This window comes from Amphiprion ocellaris, chromosome 23 (genome assembly GCF_022539595.1).
Source record: "Amphiprion ocellaris isolate individual 3 ecotype Okinawa chromosome 23, ASM2253959v1, whole genome shotgun sequence".
NCBI lineage: Eukaryota > Metazoa > Chordata > Actinopteri > Pomacentridae > Amphiprion > Amphiprion ocellaris.
In genome coordinates this window covers 18,101,319-18,117,108 of record NC_072788.1, presented here as the reverse complement: position 1 = coordinate 18,117,108, position 15,790 = coordinate 18,101,319, and the positions used below count along the sequence as shown (strand labels likewise).

General features: G+C 39.6%; 1 protein-coding gene across 3 annotated transcripts in view; it reads left to right on the top strand.

The window, feature by feature from the left end:
- Nucleotides 1–15,790, top strand: part of rtn3 (reticulon 3) — a 32,494-nt gene that overhangs the window by 933 nt on the left and 15,771 nt on the right. Inside the window, exons 2-3 of one of the 3 annotated variants that reach the window (XM_023297479.3) lie at nt 6,600–6,647; nt 11,699–14,332. The exons of 1 other annotated variant lie outside the window; for it this stretch is intronic. In XM_023297479.3, the coding sequence (XP_023153247.2) occupies nt 6,600–6,647; nt 11,699–14,332 (2,682 nt within the window). The remainder of the gene's footprint in view (nt 1–6,599; nt 6,648–11,698; nt 14,333–15,790) is intronic. One more of the 3 variants, XM_023297480.3, reaches the window with a different exon arrangement.

The following is a 15,790-nucleotide window of genomic DNA, read 5'->3' as shown; positions in this document are numbered from 1 at the left end:
TCGACAAGGTGGGTAATGTTTGTCGGTAAGTAAAAAAGCATTATATGTCACTTTTCATATTAACGTTTGCGTTGGTAAAACGTTGTCTGTGCAAAATGTTGCGATGTTCTGCAGTGCAGATGCATTATTACTGGGCAACTGCCAATGAAGGGAGGACCTCTTAAAGGCGCATTGCCCTTTTCGTGTCTTCATAATGGGAACCATAACAAAATATAAAGTCATAAGAGATTCAGTAAAATTATTCATTTCTACGTTTTTGATGCCATCACTTAGATTAGAGGTATTTTAGTTTTTCTAGTTCTAGACGAACCTACTCACAACAATAGAACAGTGTTTTCTCCCAGGGCCTTATTGACTGATTATTGTGTATGAGGGAGTGGCCACCTCTCCATCACTAACTCTGTGTATGTTTGTGTGTTAAGCTGATCTGAATTTCAGCTCCTTATCTCAGTCAACATTGTGAACATGCATCGAAGCCACGTACTGTTAATGAAAAAGATTGTAGGCTTTACAGAATTGCAGGACATGTGATGAAGGGCGGCAGCTGAACGTGGCAGGGTGTGGCATATGACTTCTCACTGAGTTTACTTTGTTCTTTGAGTGGATTACCCTAATTAGAGAGCAAAAACTGTGACAAATCTACTGGGGTCCAAAAGTCATTTGCATTAGAAATATTTCAGGAGCACATTTCTCACCATACTTCCATAAAAAGCTTTTTTTAAAAATAAAACAACGGAAATAAACAGCAGTGGCCAAATTATAGTTGGTTATATTTATATTCAAGTATGTATTATGTGCACAGTTATGGACAGTTAGAGAAGATCAGCAGCCATGAACAAGCTTGGAAATGTTAGGTGTGTGTGTTTTAATTTCAGTAAATGTGTTCCTGTAGTATATGTATAGATTAGTGGTTGGTTTGCTTCTGTAAAAGTTAGTTTTTGTTTTTCAGAATTGTATTTTTAAAGGCAGACTTCAGATGGCATGGCTATAAATTTTTTTTTTTTCAGTCGCTCTGGCAAAACACAGAATGATCATAACTGTTTTTTTTCTTTCTTTTGCAACATTTCTTGACAGATAACAGATGTTACCTTTAACAAAACTATGTCATAACAGCATTGCTGAGTCATCTTTAGATATTGGCTTTGGGCCCTCCTTTGGATTCACATTCAATCCATTTGGATTGTACATCACTTTTTCAACACTTAAAATGTTTTTTTTAAAAAGAAAGAAAGAAAGAATGGCATACAGGTAACAATTAAGTATTTATTAATAAGTTAATGTCTTCAGACTATCTCAGCAGTTATTCTTAAAGACATAACATGATTGGCTAATTGTTGGCCCAGCTCAGCAAAATATAAAAATGCCATTAATTCAAATAATAGCCTTTATTTACTATAGCTGCAGAATGAGCCAGTCATGTTGTTCATATCACAGACATGTCTTGAAGTCTTATTTTCCCTATTTTAAAGGTTTCTAGTCATATTTTAGTACAGCACAGCACTAATTCCATTAGCAAACAATAGATTTGTCCTACCAATTTTTGTAAAGTCATTTCTGCTCTACATGTACAGGATGTGCTGATCATGATAAGTTAACATTGATCAAACAGTGATCTCACTAATCGTGTTCCAGAGCACGCATGCTTTCATGCTTTCATGTGTACCCCAAGTGACAGGCACACAGAGGACTGGGTTTATTTTCCTTTTTAAAAAAATATATGTAGTTTTTTTGTTTTTTGTAGTTTTTTATTAATAGGTTGCAGCCAGTTGTAGCATTTTTGACAGACTTTTTAAAGAAAACACAACAATAGTCTGTTCAATAAGACAATATTTAATAAAGAAAAAACAGAAGAAGTGTCAAGTTTTCTATTTTTAGTTTTCGCTGTACGGAAAAGATACCATACCAAGATGTCAAAACTGAACCGTTATTTTGAATTGTGAAGAAAATTCACTTGATTCCTATCTGAGGGCCTGATGTAATTATGCTATCACATTTGCTAACCTGTAGCTGTTTGAATGCATTGAACAGGTCAATATGTTTGTCGATGAGATGCTCAGCCAAATTGAATGTCTTAGTTTTCTTGGTTTGTGTTGGTCTGGCTTTTACAGACAGGCTTTTTGGTGTCGATTTTCTCACCACAACTGTCCGCTATAAGTGAGATATTGCCAAATTTTGATTTGTGCATCTGCTTTTTGAGTAGTTTGGGGACAGTTGGCGTGAGCCCTTGTTTTTTGCAACCTTGTCTCTTGTTTTGTCACCATCAAAGCGGCGGTTGGCACACCCACTATCCCTGCAGGGAGTGGAAACAGCACCCTGCACACAACATGCACACACACACACACACACACACGACTCTGCTGTCACACATGAACACAAATCTCAGGAAATACAACCTATATTAAAACACTACATTGTTGTAAGTTCAGATACCAATAAAATGGGGAATAGTAATGCTTTTAACAGCAGGATATTGCAGTACCTTTTGACTATCGATGCTCTGCGACATTACTTGGCATGACTACACGCTTTGTTAGATAGCCTACTTGAATATGGGCTATTGGGATTGTTATCAAATGACAGTCTCCTCGTCTCCTGGCTAGTTTTTCCAACGTGTTGAGAATTAGCATATATGTAACCTTCCCATTTAGACATCAGACCATTTTCTGATGCCCCTCAAAAATAGATATTTAAATTCATAACATAAATATGCAATGACTTGACTTTTGATCACTAAGTGGCCAAAACTACTTGCTGACTTGGATAATCTTTGGTCAGGGGCATAATTAGCCCATATGCGTGTATTTATATATATATATATATATATATGTCCTTAAAATATTGCTACACTACTGGTATGCTGGTTTTGTAGCCAAGACAATACTGCATTGCTTTTGTCAGTATCAGTCAACTCTTATTGTAGTAGCATTCTTCACTAGGTGAAGCTTTGAGTTCGTGGATATCACAAATACCAGATGCGGTGACCTTTGCCTTTGAAACTTCTGCCTGTAGCTGAGCCAATTTCACTTGACTTGCACACTGATGACTGACAGTAGTCACTAAGGAAGTGGCACACTTCGAAACGAGGACCTAATTTCACTAACTACATTGCATCAGCTTTTCAGGGGAAGTTAGCCTCGGAGTCCGTCAGTATTTGACTGCATTGTATGCAGTCTCACTATCGGTAACAGTTTAAAATATCTTTGAGTGAAATATTTTGCACTCAGTAACAGACTGTGGTTGTACTCAACCACATAAGCAGTAGTCCCATGCTCACCATTTTGATAGCTGTAGCTCTGTTCATTGTTCCAGCTGTCTGTGCGCTCATATTTCTTCATAGGCATGGTTGATTATGAGCAGACTAACCTTTGCTGAAAGCATCAAACCTCACCATGCAGACTTTTTCTCTGCTATCATTTTGTTAACACAACTCCAGTTACTTGTTAGCAGTATCCTAAAGTTCTAATTCACAATGAAATTTGTAACCATTCACGACCACTTTGTTGTTCAGCGAAGCCATATTTTAGTGATTTAGCAAAATTGATCAATGTAGGTGTTAACTGTAAAGCAGCTGAACGTGAAGCACACGAGAAAAGCTTCCAAGAACATGCAGTTCTTTCAGCCTCCCCCTTTTCTCTCTACTCATGTTGCCAAACTGACCCTCCTCCCTCTGCTCCCTTCTGGAGGGAACCGTACCACTGAGGTTACAGAGGCAATCAGTTAGCCTTCGGGGTTAGACAGTACAGGACAGCTAGAACACCAGGGCAGGGATTGCAGGCGTAGCAGTAGAACCACCCTGCACAGTCACTGAGACACAGGGGTACAAAGGCTAAGGCCACTGACACAAGCTTACTTCTTTACCCCTGCCTGCCAATGACAGATTTCACATACGTGGTGTTTGAGTGCCTACTATAACTGGTTGAAAGCAGTATAACCCTTGCCCCAGATATGTACTACTTCAAAAACGATCATTTACACAGTCAGCCATTGGTTGAAGTTAATGAATATTTTCTATATTAAATGAATCTAATGACTTTTTGAAAGAAGTAAGCAGTAGTGACAGACCCATATGTAATTATCACTAACTCTGTTGTTCCCCTCTGCTCTGCTGAGCTGTTGAGGTGTTTTTAGCTCAAAATCAGGGATGCACAATGATATCGGCATCATCATTGGATATGACCAGTGAAAGTTTCAGGTAAAATATTGGCATTCTCCCAAAATGAACACTGATGGACAGATAATGCCTGTCAATCTAAAAAAAAATGCTTCAATGCTTCAATTTGTTTCAGAATATATAAATATATTGGGCATGTTTTTTTATCTTAATTAAAATAGTTTTCATATTTTGCTTGGTGAATATGTGCATTTGAAAAGTACCTGGCAGTGAGCAATCACAGTAAGAGAAAGCTCAGTAATGTGTTAATTCCAGTGCAGAAAAGACTTGTTCACTGCGACCCAGCCCACTGATCTAACATGCCTTTTTCCTGCTTTTTACCAGTTTCTATTCTGGTTAGGCAGTGGGAAATCACAATGTCCTTTTTTTTCCTTCTCTGCTGTGTTCAAAGCATTGTCACATGTACTCAAGTCATGTGCGGCTTAAGATTTTTATGGTTTTGTTCTATTTCCACAGCTTCTTAACAGATTCCAACAGGCTTTAGTGCATTAAACATTTTTTTTAAATTGCATGCAATATTGTTTTGACCTAACCTAATATGTGCAGATTTGCTAATGTTGCAGGTTGTTCATTTTGATGTGCATAACGAAATGATTAATTTTATTTAATTTCATATTTCTTTAAAAGTTGCTGAGCAGTTAGCATTTGCTTTCAGCCTTCTTGACTACCCTCACAGGTCAACCTCAGATGGATGTGGACAAACACAGGATTTGGAGCTTGCACTGAGATTAAAAAGTGAAGGTGTGGTGCGTTGAGATGCTGACACTAGCATGAATCTGAGAGAAGGAATGCCGCACCACAGGCACACACCAACACCAACCTGCCCTGCCAGTACAAATTGAGATTAACTGAAGGAAAACACCACACCTCACGTTTACACATCAGCAATCCGTTCCCATGACTCAAGGTATTTTTCTCCTGACATTCCCAACCTGTCTGATGACATAAAGGAATGAGGTGTGAGCTCTGAATGGGTTCTTCTTTTCCATGATGTTGGCTATATTTAGAACGCAAGATATAATGTCCTCAAACTTATTTCATAATCAAACCAAGTTACTCCTTTTGGCCAAGAGTAAGTGGACCCAAAAATTACAGAATATGCCCGTCTGTTTCAGGACCTCACTGTCCAGATATACTCCCTTTCAGATGCAAGGGCTTGAGAGCTGGCCTGGATGCCCCAGGTTACCCCAAAGGTGTCAGATATGTCGGAGTCATGGCTCTCTGCAGCTTTGTCAAGTACTTGCACACTAATCTGGGGAAACCATTGAAACACAAAAGGCAACTAACACAAGTTTGACACATTGTGCACACATCATTAAGTGTTTATCCCAGCTTTGCTGAAGATTCGCGGTAGACTGCTAAGGGTCGTAGTAGCTCAGGAAGAGTACCACCTAGTGATGAGAAACCAACGCAGAAGGCAAAAAAGCTCTCTAAGCATATAAATTTAAAGATTTACAAAAGTTTCAACTAGCTAGTTTTGAAGTATCTGGCATTAAGCAGAATGTGACGTTGCCCAGTTTCACAACAACCTTCTTGTAGCAAACTGCATACTCTGTTGTCATGTTGGCGATACGACACAAGCCTAATGGAAATCTGCATTTCTGTTTGTTTCATGTATTAGATAGACCAGGCTTGCTGTCTTCTCATCATCCCAAACAGATGAGATGTTTTCATCTGCTACTTCTTTTCATCTCTCCAGTGGAGGCTTGAGTGGCCAGACAGTCTCATAACTTTATGATTTATTTGCTTTTGTTGGTATGTTGCACATCCAACCGAAGCAGAAAATTCACCTTTCTTTTATTTTTCCTTTATTTCCACGTAGGTCTCATATGTTCAAATTGCAAAATCACTAAACTGGAAGCTTCTTATACTCGAAAGGCTTTAAAACAACAGCGCTCACCCAGAAAGTATGTGGACAAGGGTATTGGACTGGGATGTTTAATACCTTTGGCACTTGTGGCAGTAGTGAGTGAGCGTGTATGTAGAATCTTTGTTTCCCGCTGGTTTCTAGAATACCAACACAGGCAGTACTCTGTGAAGTACTAAAGAAGTGTTGGTCTTTTGGTTGTTGTCATTTTGTGGAGAGCACTTTAGTATGTTCATAGCAGCAGCTAAAGCAATGATTTGTCAGCTTCTTTAGTAAATGGTCTTGGTTTTTGCCTGTATAGCAAATGTAAGTGCATGTGTTAAAGTCATTGTCGGTTTACTGATGTAAACGATGAAGGCCAATGCATGGGACATCACTGTTAACATTTGTATTTTCTGGTCTTTTTTTGAAGTAGTTCTTATATAGCATGTAGAGTTGTTAAGGCTGGATAAGTAAACTCTTGTTTTCTCTTGATTTGAATGCCTTTATTCAAATGGGTGCAGTTTCTAGGACTTCTTTTTTTCTTCTAAGATGATCATTATGTCCTTTTTATTTTTTCAGATTCCTTTCTTTCCTCTTCGCCTGTATCTCTCATTCAGTCTCCTCAAGGCAAGTGTATGGTTCTCTTACGCTGCTCGCCTGCTCTCTCCTTCTGTCCTGTACTCTCTCGCTGGCCTGCTGCTGTACTGCTCTACTTCATTTCTCTTTCTAGTGCCCCTCTCCTGCTTGTAAGAGTCCAGTAGAAAATAGAGCGATCCTGCAAAAACCAATAAAAAACAGTCCAGTGAAGTCCATTCCTACCCTCAGCTTCTTCTCTACCTCGACCGGTCTTCACTCCCCCCTCCTTCTTCAAACCTTGTCATGCTATCCCATCTGTTTAACACTGCTGACCCTCGATTGCTACTTTAATTGTAAGTTAGCCAGACAGCAAAGCGCCTCCTGTTTTCAATGACATATGGCACTGGTAATTTCTTTGCCACTCCCCCAGCTCTGCTGCAACTTGAGATGAAACCTTTGTAGTTCATGCCCTAAATAGCCAACTTGACCTATTGGCAGGTTTTCTTGTACGTTTATTGTGAGGGCAGCAGGAAGTGTATCTATTCATAGCCATAACCTGAGCAGCTGAAGCTCTACCATCAGAGATTCTACATATATTTGCACGTTGTACAGTTTGAATAACGTGCCTTCACTGCAGCTGAAATGAGCAAACAAATTACCATGAACCACCAGCAGTCAGTACCTCAAATCAGATTCCCTGTATGTCTAAGTCACCGCTATTTTTCTAACCCTACCTACACAGACTTGACAAAAACAAAGAATTCCACTTATAAAACCTTGCCTCTGCAGCTGGTCCATTTCAGTCTTTATACTGCCTGCTAGTGAGATTTATTTAGGTCAGCATCACTCACTGCAGGTTCAAGATAATCCCAAGATTGCCACCTTATTTTAAGAAAGCTGAGAAGTTCAAGTTCACATTGTGCGCACAAGAGCAGAAGCCTAAAAATGGCTGTGGTTGGTGTCCCGGGGGGATGATCCTACCTTCCTGCTGCCCTAGTATTGGAACCCTCCCCTCCCCCCCCCCCAACCCTAGAAACAACTGGGTCCCGGAGGATGAGTGGCACTGGAGATATCATCCATCGCCCAGTGGCCTGGGCCTGCCATTGCCTGTAGCTGCTCATGCACCCTCCACTCCACTATCTGCTTATGGCTGTGTAGGCTTTGTGCATGCGTCATATCATTGCTTAAGCATTAAAAGTAGGTTTTCTTTAAGCAGTTTTGCTCCTTTTTTCAGATTCTTTTTGACCTGTGGTTTTTTAGCAGTTAGAGTTCTGTACTTGAGTGAATACTGTGAAAGTCGTGAATGTTACTAGTCATAGATTAGGGTAGAGTAGTTGGTGACATGAGCCACAAATTAGTCACACATTGTTTTCACACAAAGACACATCCAACCTCTTTACTCTAAAGTTACTCAATGACATGACTGCATCCTGTGGAATTTGAATCTTTACTGATACAGTTTCTTCTCAGCAAAGAAATTCTGATCTGGCTTTAAATTACAATATTAAACCAAGAAGTCAATGATTAAGATGGAAAATGTTGTGATTGTTGAACTTTAGATTATTTGGGATATACTAAACTTTAATAAAGAAGACATTAGTGACAAACTAAACTAGTTATGTGCCGAATAGACACAGTTGAGACACTTGAAATATTTCATTTTGGGCTCAACAAATTGTAATTACTGATATTTTCTTAGTTTCTTAGTCTTAGTCTAATCACTTTGCCTAGCTGTAGCATGTCAGTCCAGTGCTATCCAAAGGACACCACTTAACCAAAATAGGGATTGAGATCCCCACATTTGCTGATGAAGATGATGTAAAATGTTAATAGCTCAGAAAGAGATGGGGATAAATGATGGGGTTAAAATGACTTTGAATGGAGATTATTTTGTCAAACATAAGATTATAAAGTTCTTCCTTGGTGAAGAAGCAGTTTCTACTGTCAGTATTAAATGTTTCAGTTTCACAAAACTCAATGTTACTGTCGACAGGATGATATGTAAATCAGATGTAGAAAACTACTTAGGCCTAATTTGACAGATGGTACATGACCTATGGCTTATTAATGTGAAAGGTTGTTGACAGATTTATCTGAACCCTGTTTATAGAGCCACTTGTGGTTTATGAGACCAGCGTAAGTAGTTTGGGTTCTAACAAAGTAGCCCAAGAGCTAATATCAGTGGATGTGTTCTCACAGCACTGGATGTTTAGAAATTTGTTTACAAGTACAGAGCCAAAGGACTGCAACGCTGTTGGTGAGATGGAAAGTCCATTCATGTGGCCTACTTTGAACAAGGCATTGTATTGTGGCGCTGGGGAGGTGGCAGTCCTATCCAAGACAAAGTGGACTAGTCAGTTGAGCATCAATGGAAAACGTCTGCGTCTGTACAGTGGGCAGAGAGGAGAGAGATTGTGCTGACAATGCAGCTAAGAACCCAAGGTTCACTTGGAATAGGAGAAATCTGGGATTTGCATGAACTAGACAAAACTGATCAGTCTCCAAATACCTTTTTATATAGTGCTTATAAGTGCTTGCTGGGTTAAAGTCATGGTCATTAGTTCATGGAGGTCAGCATTCACAGGTTAAACTGGGCAGCTGATGTTCATTTCCTAATATAGCTGCCAGTTCCCTGTCATCATTGTCTGATGTTGGGTGGTTGAAAATGACTTAGAAGACCCTTGGTGCTGAAGGAGATCATATGATTGTTGGAACAATCTTTGGAAGTCTGTGGCATCCAATACTGCCATGGGTCACATGATCTGAAAGCAGAGGTCTTGTCATTACAGTGACAGTAAAAACCTCCTCAGCCGTGTGGCTGAGTATATGGTAATGTTTAAATAATCTAATTAACCACACGAGGGCAGTTATAATTTTTTATTTTTTTTTATCAGAACATCCATAATTGTGACAGTGCTACAATAGGTATTTAACAAAGATTAATTATTTAGCAGGTAACTGTCTACGACAAAGAACGCAGATCTCGATTTTTTTAAAATAAATTTTTGATATTTTGAAAATGTGCAGAAAGTTTGACTAGTTATCAACTTGTAAACCTTGGTAAAAATCTTTAAGAGGTGAAAAACCAGTGATGTCTGTGTGCTGGTCTGCATTATTGATGACTTTGCCATACTTAACATTCCTTCACTCAGCTTCTTTTTGAAGTGGCAGAAAAAACTTTGAGATCTAGAATTTAAAAGAAAAAAAAAGACTGAAATATGGTGAATATTGTAAAAATATGTAGCTTGATGGCTAGGTGGATTGTTGTTGCTGGTGCTTGAACCGAAACAGAGATGGAGATCTCCTAACCACACCTTTAGACTCAACTGACTAAACTTGACTGGTTCAGCTAAATTAGAAATTTTCAATCAGACTTATTTTATGCAACATTGACTTGTAGCTTGCCAAGTTAATACAGTGCATTACCAATGTCTTTCCCTCTTTCCACCAGATAATGCATCTATATTTGGTACTTGACAAATGGCACATTTACAAGGACGATATATTTTTTAAAAATTACATTTGAGAATAATCAAACTCAAAGTGAGCATTATCTATAGACTGTATATACATGATGGTCATAGCCCCTGGGGCTTAACAGGTAAGCCAATACAAAAGTGTCTTAAACTCGTATTCCCTCTAATGGCCACGAGTCATTGTTACAGAATGAGCGTCAAATAGGGTATGGCCAGTGTCACAACACTAAGACAACAACGGACAAATTCCAAACTTGAAATTTCAAAATGGTAATACAATGGATTCGATAGCACAACACACTCCATATTAGTTACCAGAGGGTTAGCGATGGTTTTTAGTTGCTAGTGGTTTCCTTTTATTTAATGTTGAAGAGCCCAGGGTGCACTTGGTTTGCTCAATCTGTTAGAAATGAGTTATGAACACCCATGTAGTATCGTAATCCAGATGGCACACATTCTCAACTGACTGGTTTTGAATTCCTTTATAGTTTTGCTTTTGTAATAGGCAGGAATTGCAAAAGGTGATTGTGAGATACCTACCAATGAAGTTATGCTATTTAAAATCTAATATTAATTCATTTCCAAACTTCCAGATGAAGTGGTCGAGCAGAGTAGGCCTGCTGTTGTTGTAACTTAAATGGAAAAACTGCACAGATTAACATTGAGTGCAACATCTCATCAACCATTATTAAATATAATTTTCCAACTATACAAGAAAGGCATTGTGGAGTCAACATTGGCAGTTTTATCTTCATGACCTTTTACTTGTTCTTGAAATTCCTTTTTAAATCTCAACCCTGTTTTTACTTCAGTGTTGTATCATTTGTGGTTTTCTTTGTTAGAGATATCTTTGGTCACTATTGGACGCTCTTACATTGTTGCTAAGACAGTTATGTAAGTGTTACTATGTAAACTTAATGACTTCAACCATTGCATCGAGGTACACATAGGGGTTATATTATCTGTTTAAAAGAAATTTGAAAAATAAGGCCTTGTACACAAAACCAAAACATTGTTGGTGCTGAAGGTAGAGCAAACTACAAAAAGCCAAGAGAATGGTTGATACCATTGAATGTATGAGTCAACAAAATTTTGCTGCATGTATGTAGAAAACAGTTGCCATATCAAAACTTTTCAAATGTATCAGTGACTGAAGAATGTATTTATGAAGAACTATTTAGTTTCACTAAGAAAATGAATAGTGTTCACAAACAAGCTAACACTATCAAAAAGAAACCGTTCAAGTATGCAAGTGTATAGCAAGTTATATACTATACAAACTGCAACTATCGGGCATGATCACCACAGCAACACATGGTGATTTATAAGTATCAGTGAGATTTTTTTCTTCTGCTTCATTTGATCACGCAAATAATTAAGTTGCAACACTGAGTGCTGCTTAATGGTAACTTTGCAAAGTAGTTAAGAGCAGCATGCAAAAAGTGAAGATACCATCATTATATGAATCTGCCTTACATCCCATGATGCAGTGCATGAACGCTTGGGCTGCTACGTTAAGGCCTCGCTAAATAATATTAGTAGTGCATGGGAGTTTAGTGTGTGTGATTTTTATGACTTCCCCTCCTTTTCCCTCTTCGCTGTCGTTCCTCATGCATGGCGTTGCAGACAAAAGAGTGGTCCTGGGCTCCGACAAGCCCTGCGAAGGTGTCGCAACATCTCTTCGTTTTCCTTCTCAACCTGGTTCATTCTCCCCTGGTAATTACGGGAGTGAAGCAGGGCCACCGGATGAACAACCAGATTCACCAGTAAAGACATCTCCTGTTTCAGAGCGAATAAAGGCTCTGGAAGCTCTTGCTGCCAAAAAGAAAGAACCGGATTTTCGAAGCGATGGAGGTTTCTCTCACTTCAGGGACCGCCACCATGACAAGCCTTTTGCTGAGACCCCAAAATCTCCCACTGAGACTACAAAATCTCCCACTGAGACTACAAAATCTCCCACTGAGACTACGAAATCTCACACTGAGACTACAAAATCCCCCACCGAGATTCAAAAGTCCCTCATTGAGAAAATTCTTCCAACTGGCCAGAAAAGGGGAGGTTCTGCTGATCAGGAGTCACCAGAATCCCCATTTGAAGTTCTTGGAGATTTGAGACAAGTAAACGAGTTTGAAGAAACAGAAGAGTGGATGAAGGCTCATTTACCTCCTGTGCTGGACTTTGATGCTGTTGATTTAATTAAAAGCACCAGCAACACTACATCAAAGGAGAAGGAGACAGACATGGTTATACCTGATGCCCCCACTGCCTTTGCTGGTGTCCCTGATGCGTTCATGGACTCTCCTGTTGAAGCTCCAAAACTGAAAGATGAATTCAGTGTTGCAAAGAAGCAACCAAGTGTCGAGGAGGAGTTTGACATTAGCTTTTTGCCAACAGCTTACATGTGGGATCAGCAAGAAAAATCAGGTGTCCAGGCGCCATCAAATGTTGAGTCAGGAATTCCATCTTCACCTGCACCTCCTGAAGGCTTTGGCTCCCCATCTCCTCCGTTCTCTCCTCCAGCCGGCACTGATGCTACACAGAATGAGAAGAAAGCTACTTGGGCTGGAGTTTTGGAGCCACCAGAGGCAAGTGAAGCAGACAGCTCAGGGGAATCAGATGATACTGTAATTGAAGATGGTGTCGGTGCTCCTGCATCTTTTGATTCACTAGTTTCAAAAGATCCCACCACTTCTGGCTCTGCAGCTCCTGATCTTCCCACTGCAGAAAAGGAGCCCCCTCCACTAAAGTCAGAGAGGAAGCTAATGCAGGTCCCAACAATCAATGTTATTGAGACAGACGAGCCAAATTATAGTGAAGAGGAGATGGAAATGGAGCCTGAGGCAGAGGAAGATGAGGATTATGAAGTTGTCAAAGACCCAGCCAGAGAGACTCCAAAAGCCTCAGAACCTGAACTAGACGACAGTAAAACTGAACCACCGAAAACACGCCCCTTAGAAACTGAATTTATGGAAGGCTACTCTCCTCCGTCCTCACCAGTGGACTCTGACACTGAATACTCTCCCAAACACAAGATCCTTAAATCTATTCCAGAAACAGTCCATCAGGACTCTGCATCAAAATCCATCCCAAATGACTTGAAGGACTCAGGATTAGATTTTTCGCAAGCACCGTCAGACACATCACAGACTTCATCAAATAAAGTAATTGATGAACCCTCCCATTTTAAAGGCACAAATGAAGTGGACTTCCCAGACAATAACGATGAGTGGTCAGATGAAACCCAAGATATCTTGGTCAAACCTTGCAAGACTGAATTTACATCCAAGGAACCAGGTCCTTGCATCCAATCCAAAGTGGATGAAAAGTGCAATACATATACAAAAGACATCTATGTTTCCAAAACTAGCTTCATGCAGGATGATATATATGATAGACAGTCATTTGATTATGATTATGATGCATCCTCTCCCTTGGATGACATTGATGATGATGGGCTAAACAATGCCAAGGACCAGCTATATTCTGATCCTTCTCAAATCCACATTGCAACACTCCACGACAGCACTGCACAAAGTGACGTTCTCAAGGACAGTCATGGCGTGGATGGTATCACTTCACTGAATGATGATGAAGCCCCCACCAAATCAGTTGTTAAGCCATCTCTGAGAGAGTATCCCCAAGACCTCTATTCCTCTTTCCAAGGTGAAACACCAAGCACCACCACAGAGCAAGAGCTTAATAAGAAAATGATCGCTGACACTGTTGCAGATAACATGGCAAAGACCCTTACATCGCAGAAACCTGGCTCAAACATCCAGCAGGATACTAAGGCAGATCCCCAAAATGGCTCAGTTTCTGAACCTACAGATAGTTTTGTGGACTTCATGCGCGAGTGCCTGAAATCAAGGCAGGATGAAGAACCTGATGATGTGCGCCAGGGCATTTGCTCAAAGAATGATCCCTGCAAAAGTGGATTGCCTCCTTCCCAATCCCCTCCGACCATGGTGATGGATCTTGAACAAGAACAACTTACTATCAGTGCTCTCAAAGAGCTGGGAAGCAGTCAAGAGGAAGAGGAGGAGGCAATGAACCTCCTTTCAAACCAGGACCCTGTGAACCCCTACGCTACACCTATACAACAGTCTTCCTATACCTCAGTTTCTAATCCAGAAAGTTCCCAAAGCAATCGTGTGTTCGACAGCTCATATTCCAAAGAGGTAGATGCCATCGATGAATGGGTGGCTGAAGCCTATCATCTTGCTGAGCATGTCTTGACAGCAATACTAACCCACTTATCAGGTAACAATTTTTCTTCTGGGCAGTAGGCCTGCTATCTTCATGCAATCCTCTCAGCAGGACCTCTTTACTCACTTGGACTTTGTAAATACCTGCACCTTTTCAAAACATGTTTCTGTTTTTAGATTTTTCAAAGCATTATGGACCTTTTTCAGCCATTTTGTTTGGATCTGTGAAGCGTAGCCTGCTCTTAGTTGCCTCTTATTGGTACGTGTCAGCAAAGAGTTATTTATACTAGGAGTGCATAAAAGCCCTAGTATGTCTCAGGTGTCCTGGGGTCAGACACATTAAAACTGAAAACTATAATGCGTATTCTCAAAAGGCAATATTCTAATCCATGAGGGCGTAGCTTTTTACAGGCTACGTTGTACTGCCTACTTAGAGTTTTTACATGATCAGTTATACAAAGGGGGATAAGGACACAAACTTCCATATGTTGTCCTTTCATAGGCACACAGTATCTTGCATGTGAAAAATGAAGAAAGTGGTGAATGAAAAAAGAGATTGTTTCAGTTCGACCCAATTTCTCACCTAAGCACTTCCAGCCAATCACTGTGAAACTAAATTATGATGAGCACTTTGTATGTTTTAGTAAAAACACACAAAAAAAATCAGTAAGGGCGTTAGTGCCTATTGATACAAATTCATCCTATGACTGATTTCTAGCTAATTACTGCTTATCTGTCTAATCCAATTCCTCATGTATGATTTGTCTTGTGGCCAGTCAAGCTAAAGTCACATTATTATGATGAAATGGGCCAGAATAATAGGACGAAACAGAAATGTGCTTCTGTTTCTTGTTACTTGAATATTTCTATGATAAGCAGACATCTGTCAACAATAATTGCGGGCAATTTATTTTTTATTTTTGTATATTTTTATCTTTTTTCACTATGTTCTTTTTTTTTTCTTCAAGGTACAAATTACATGATTCACTGGTAATATGTTACTGATTATGTCTTTTTAAATTATTATTTTATTATTACAGCCCAATTACAAAGGTTAGAACTGTTGGAGGTTTAATTGCTTTTGATTCAGTTGATTCTCAGAACACTGGCATGCATTAGCACAACCAGTCCTTTGAAGGCATGATAGCACATGTGCAGGTTCAGATGCCTAAAAGCGGTCAGGTATTTGAAGCAGGCGTTTTCACATCAGAATATCTAAATGACTAACAAACTAAGGAATACTAGAGACAGATCTGCTGGAAGAGACGCACCTCTTAATGTTCAGGGACACACCCTTGGGGCTCACTTTAATGCTAAATGGCATTTCATTGATTGCACTAACAATCATTGGATGTGATATTGCTTGCCTCTGGCTAAATGTAACAAGTATATATTTCATCTATACATATTTAGAACTGTAATATAGAAAAAAATATTTTGAAAATTGTAGGTGTAATTGTAAGGACTGCAGTTGTCACAGATTTTATTCTAGTCGCCAACCTGCAGTGTATGC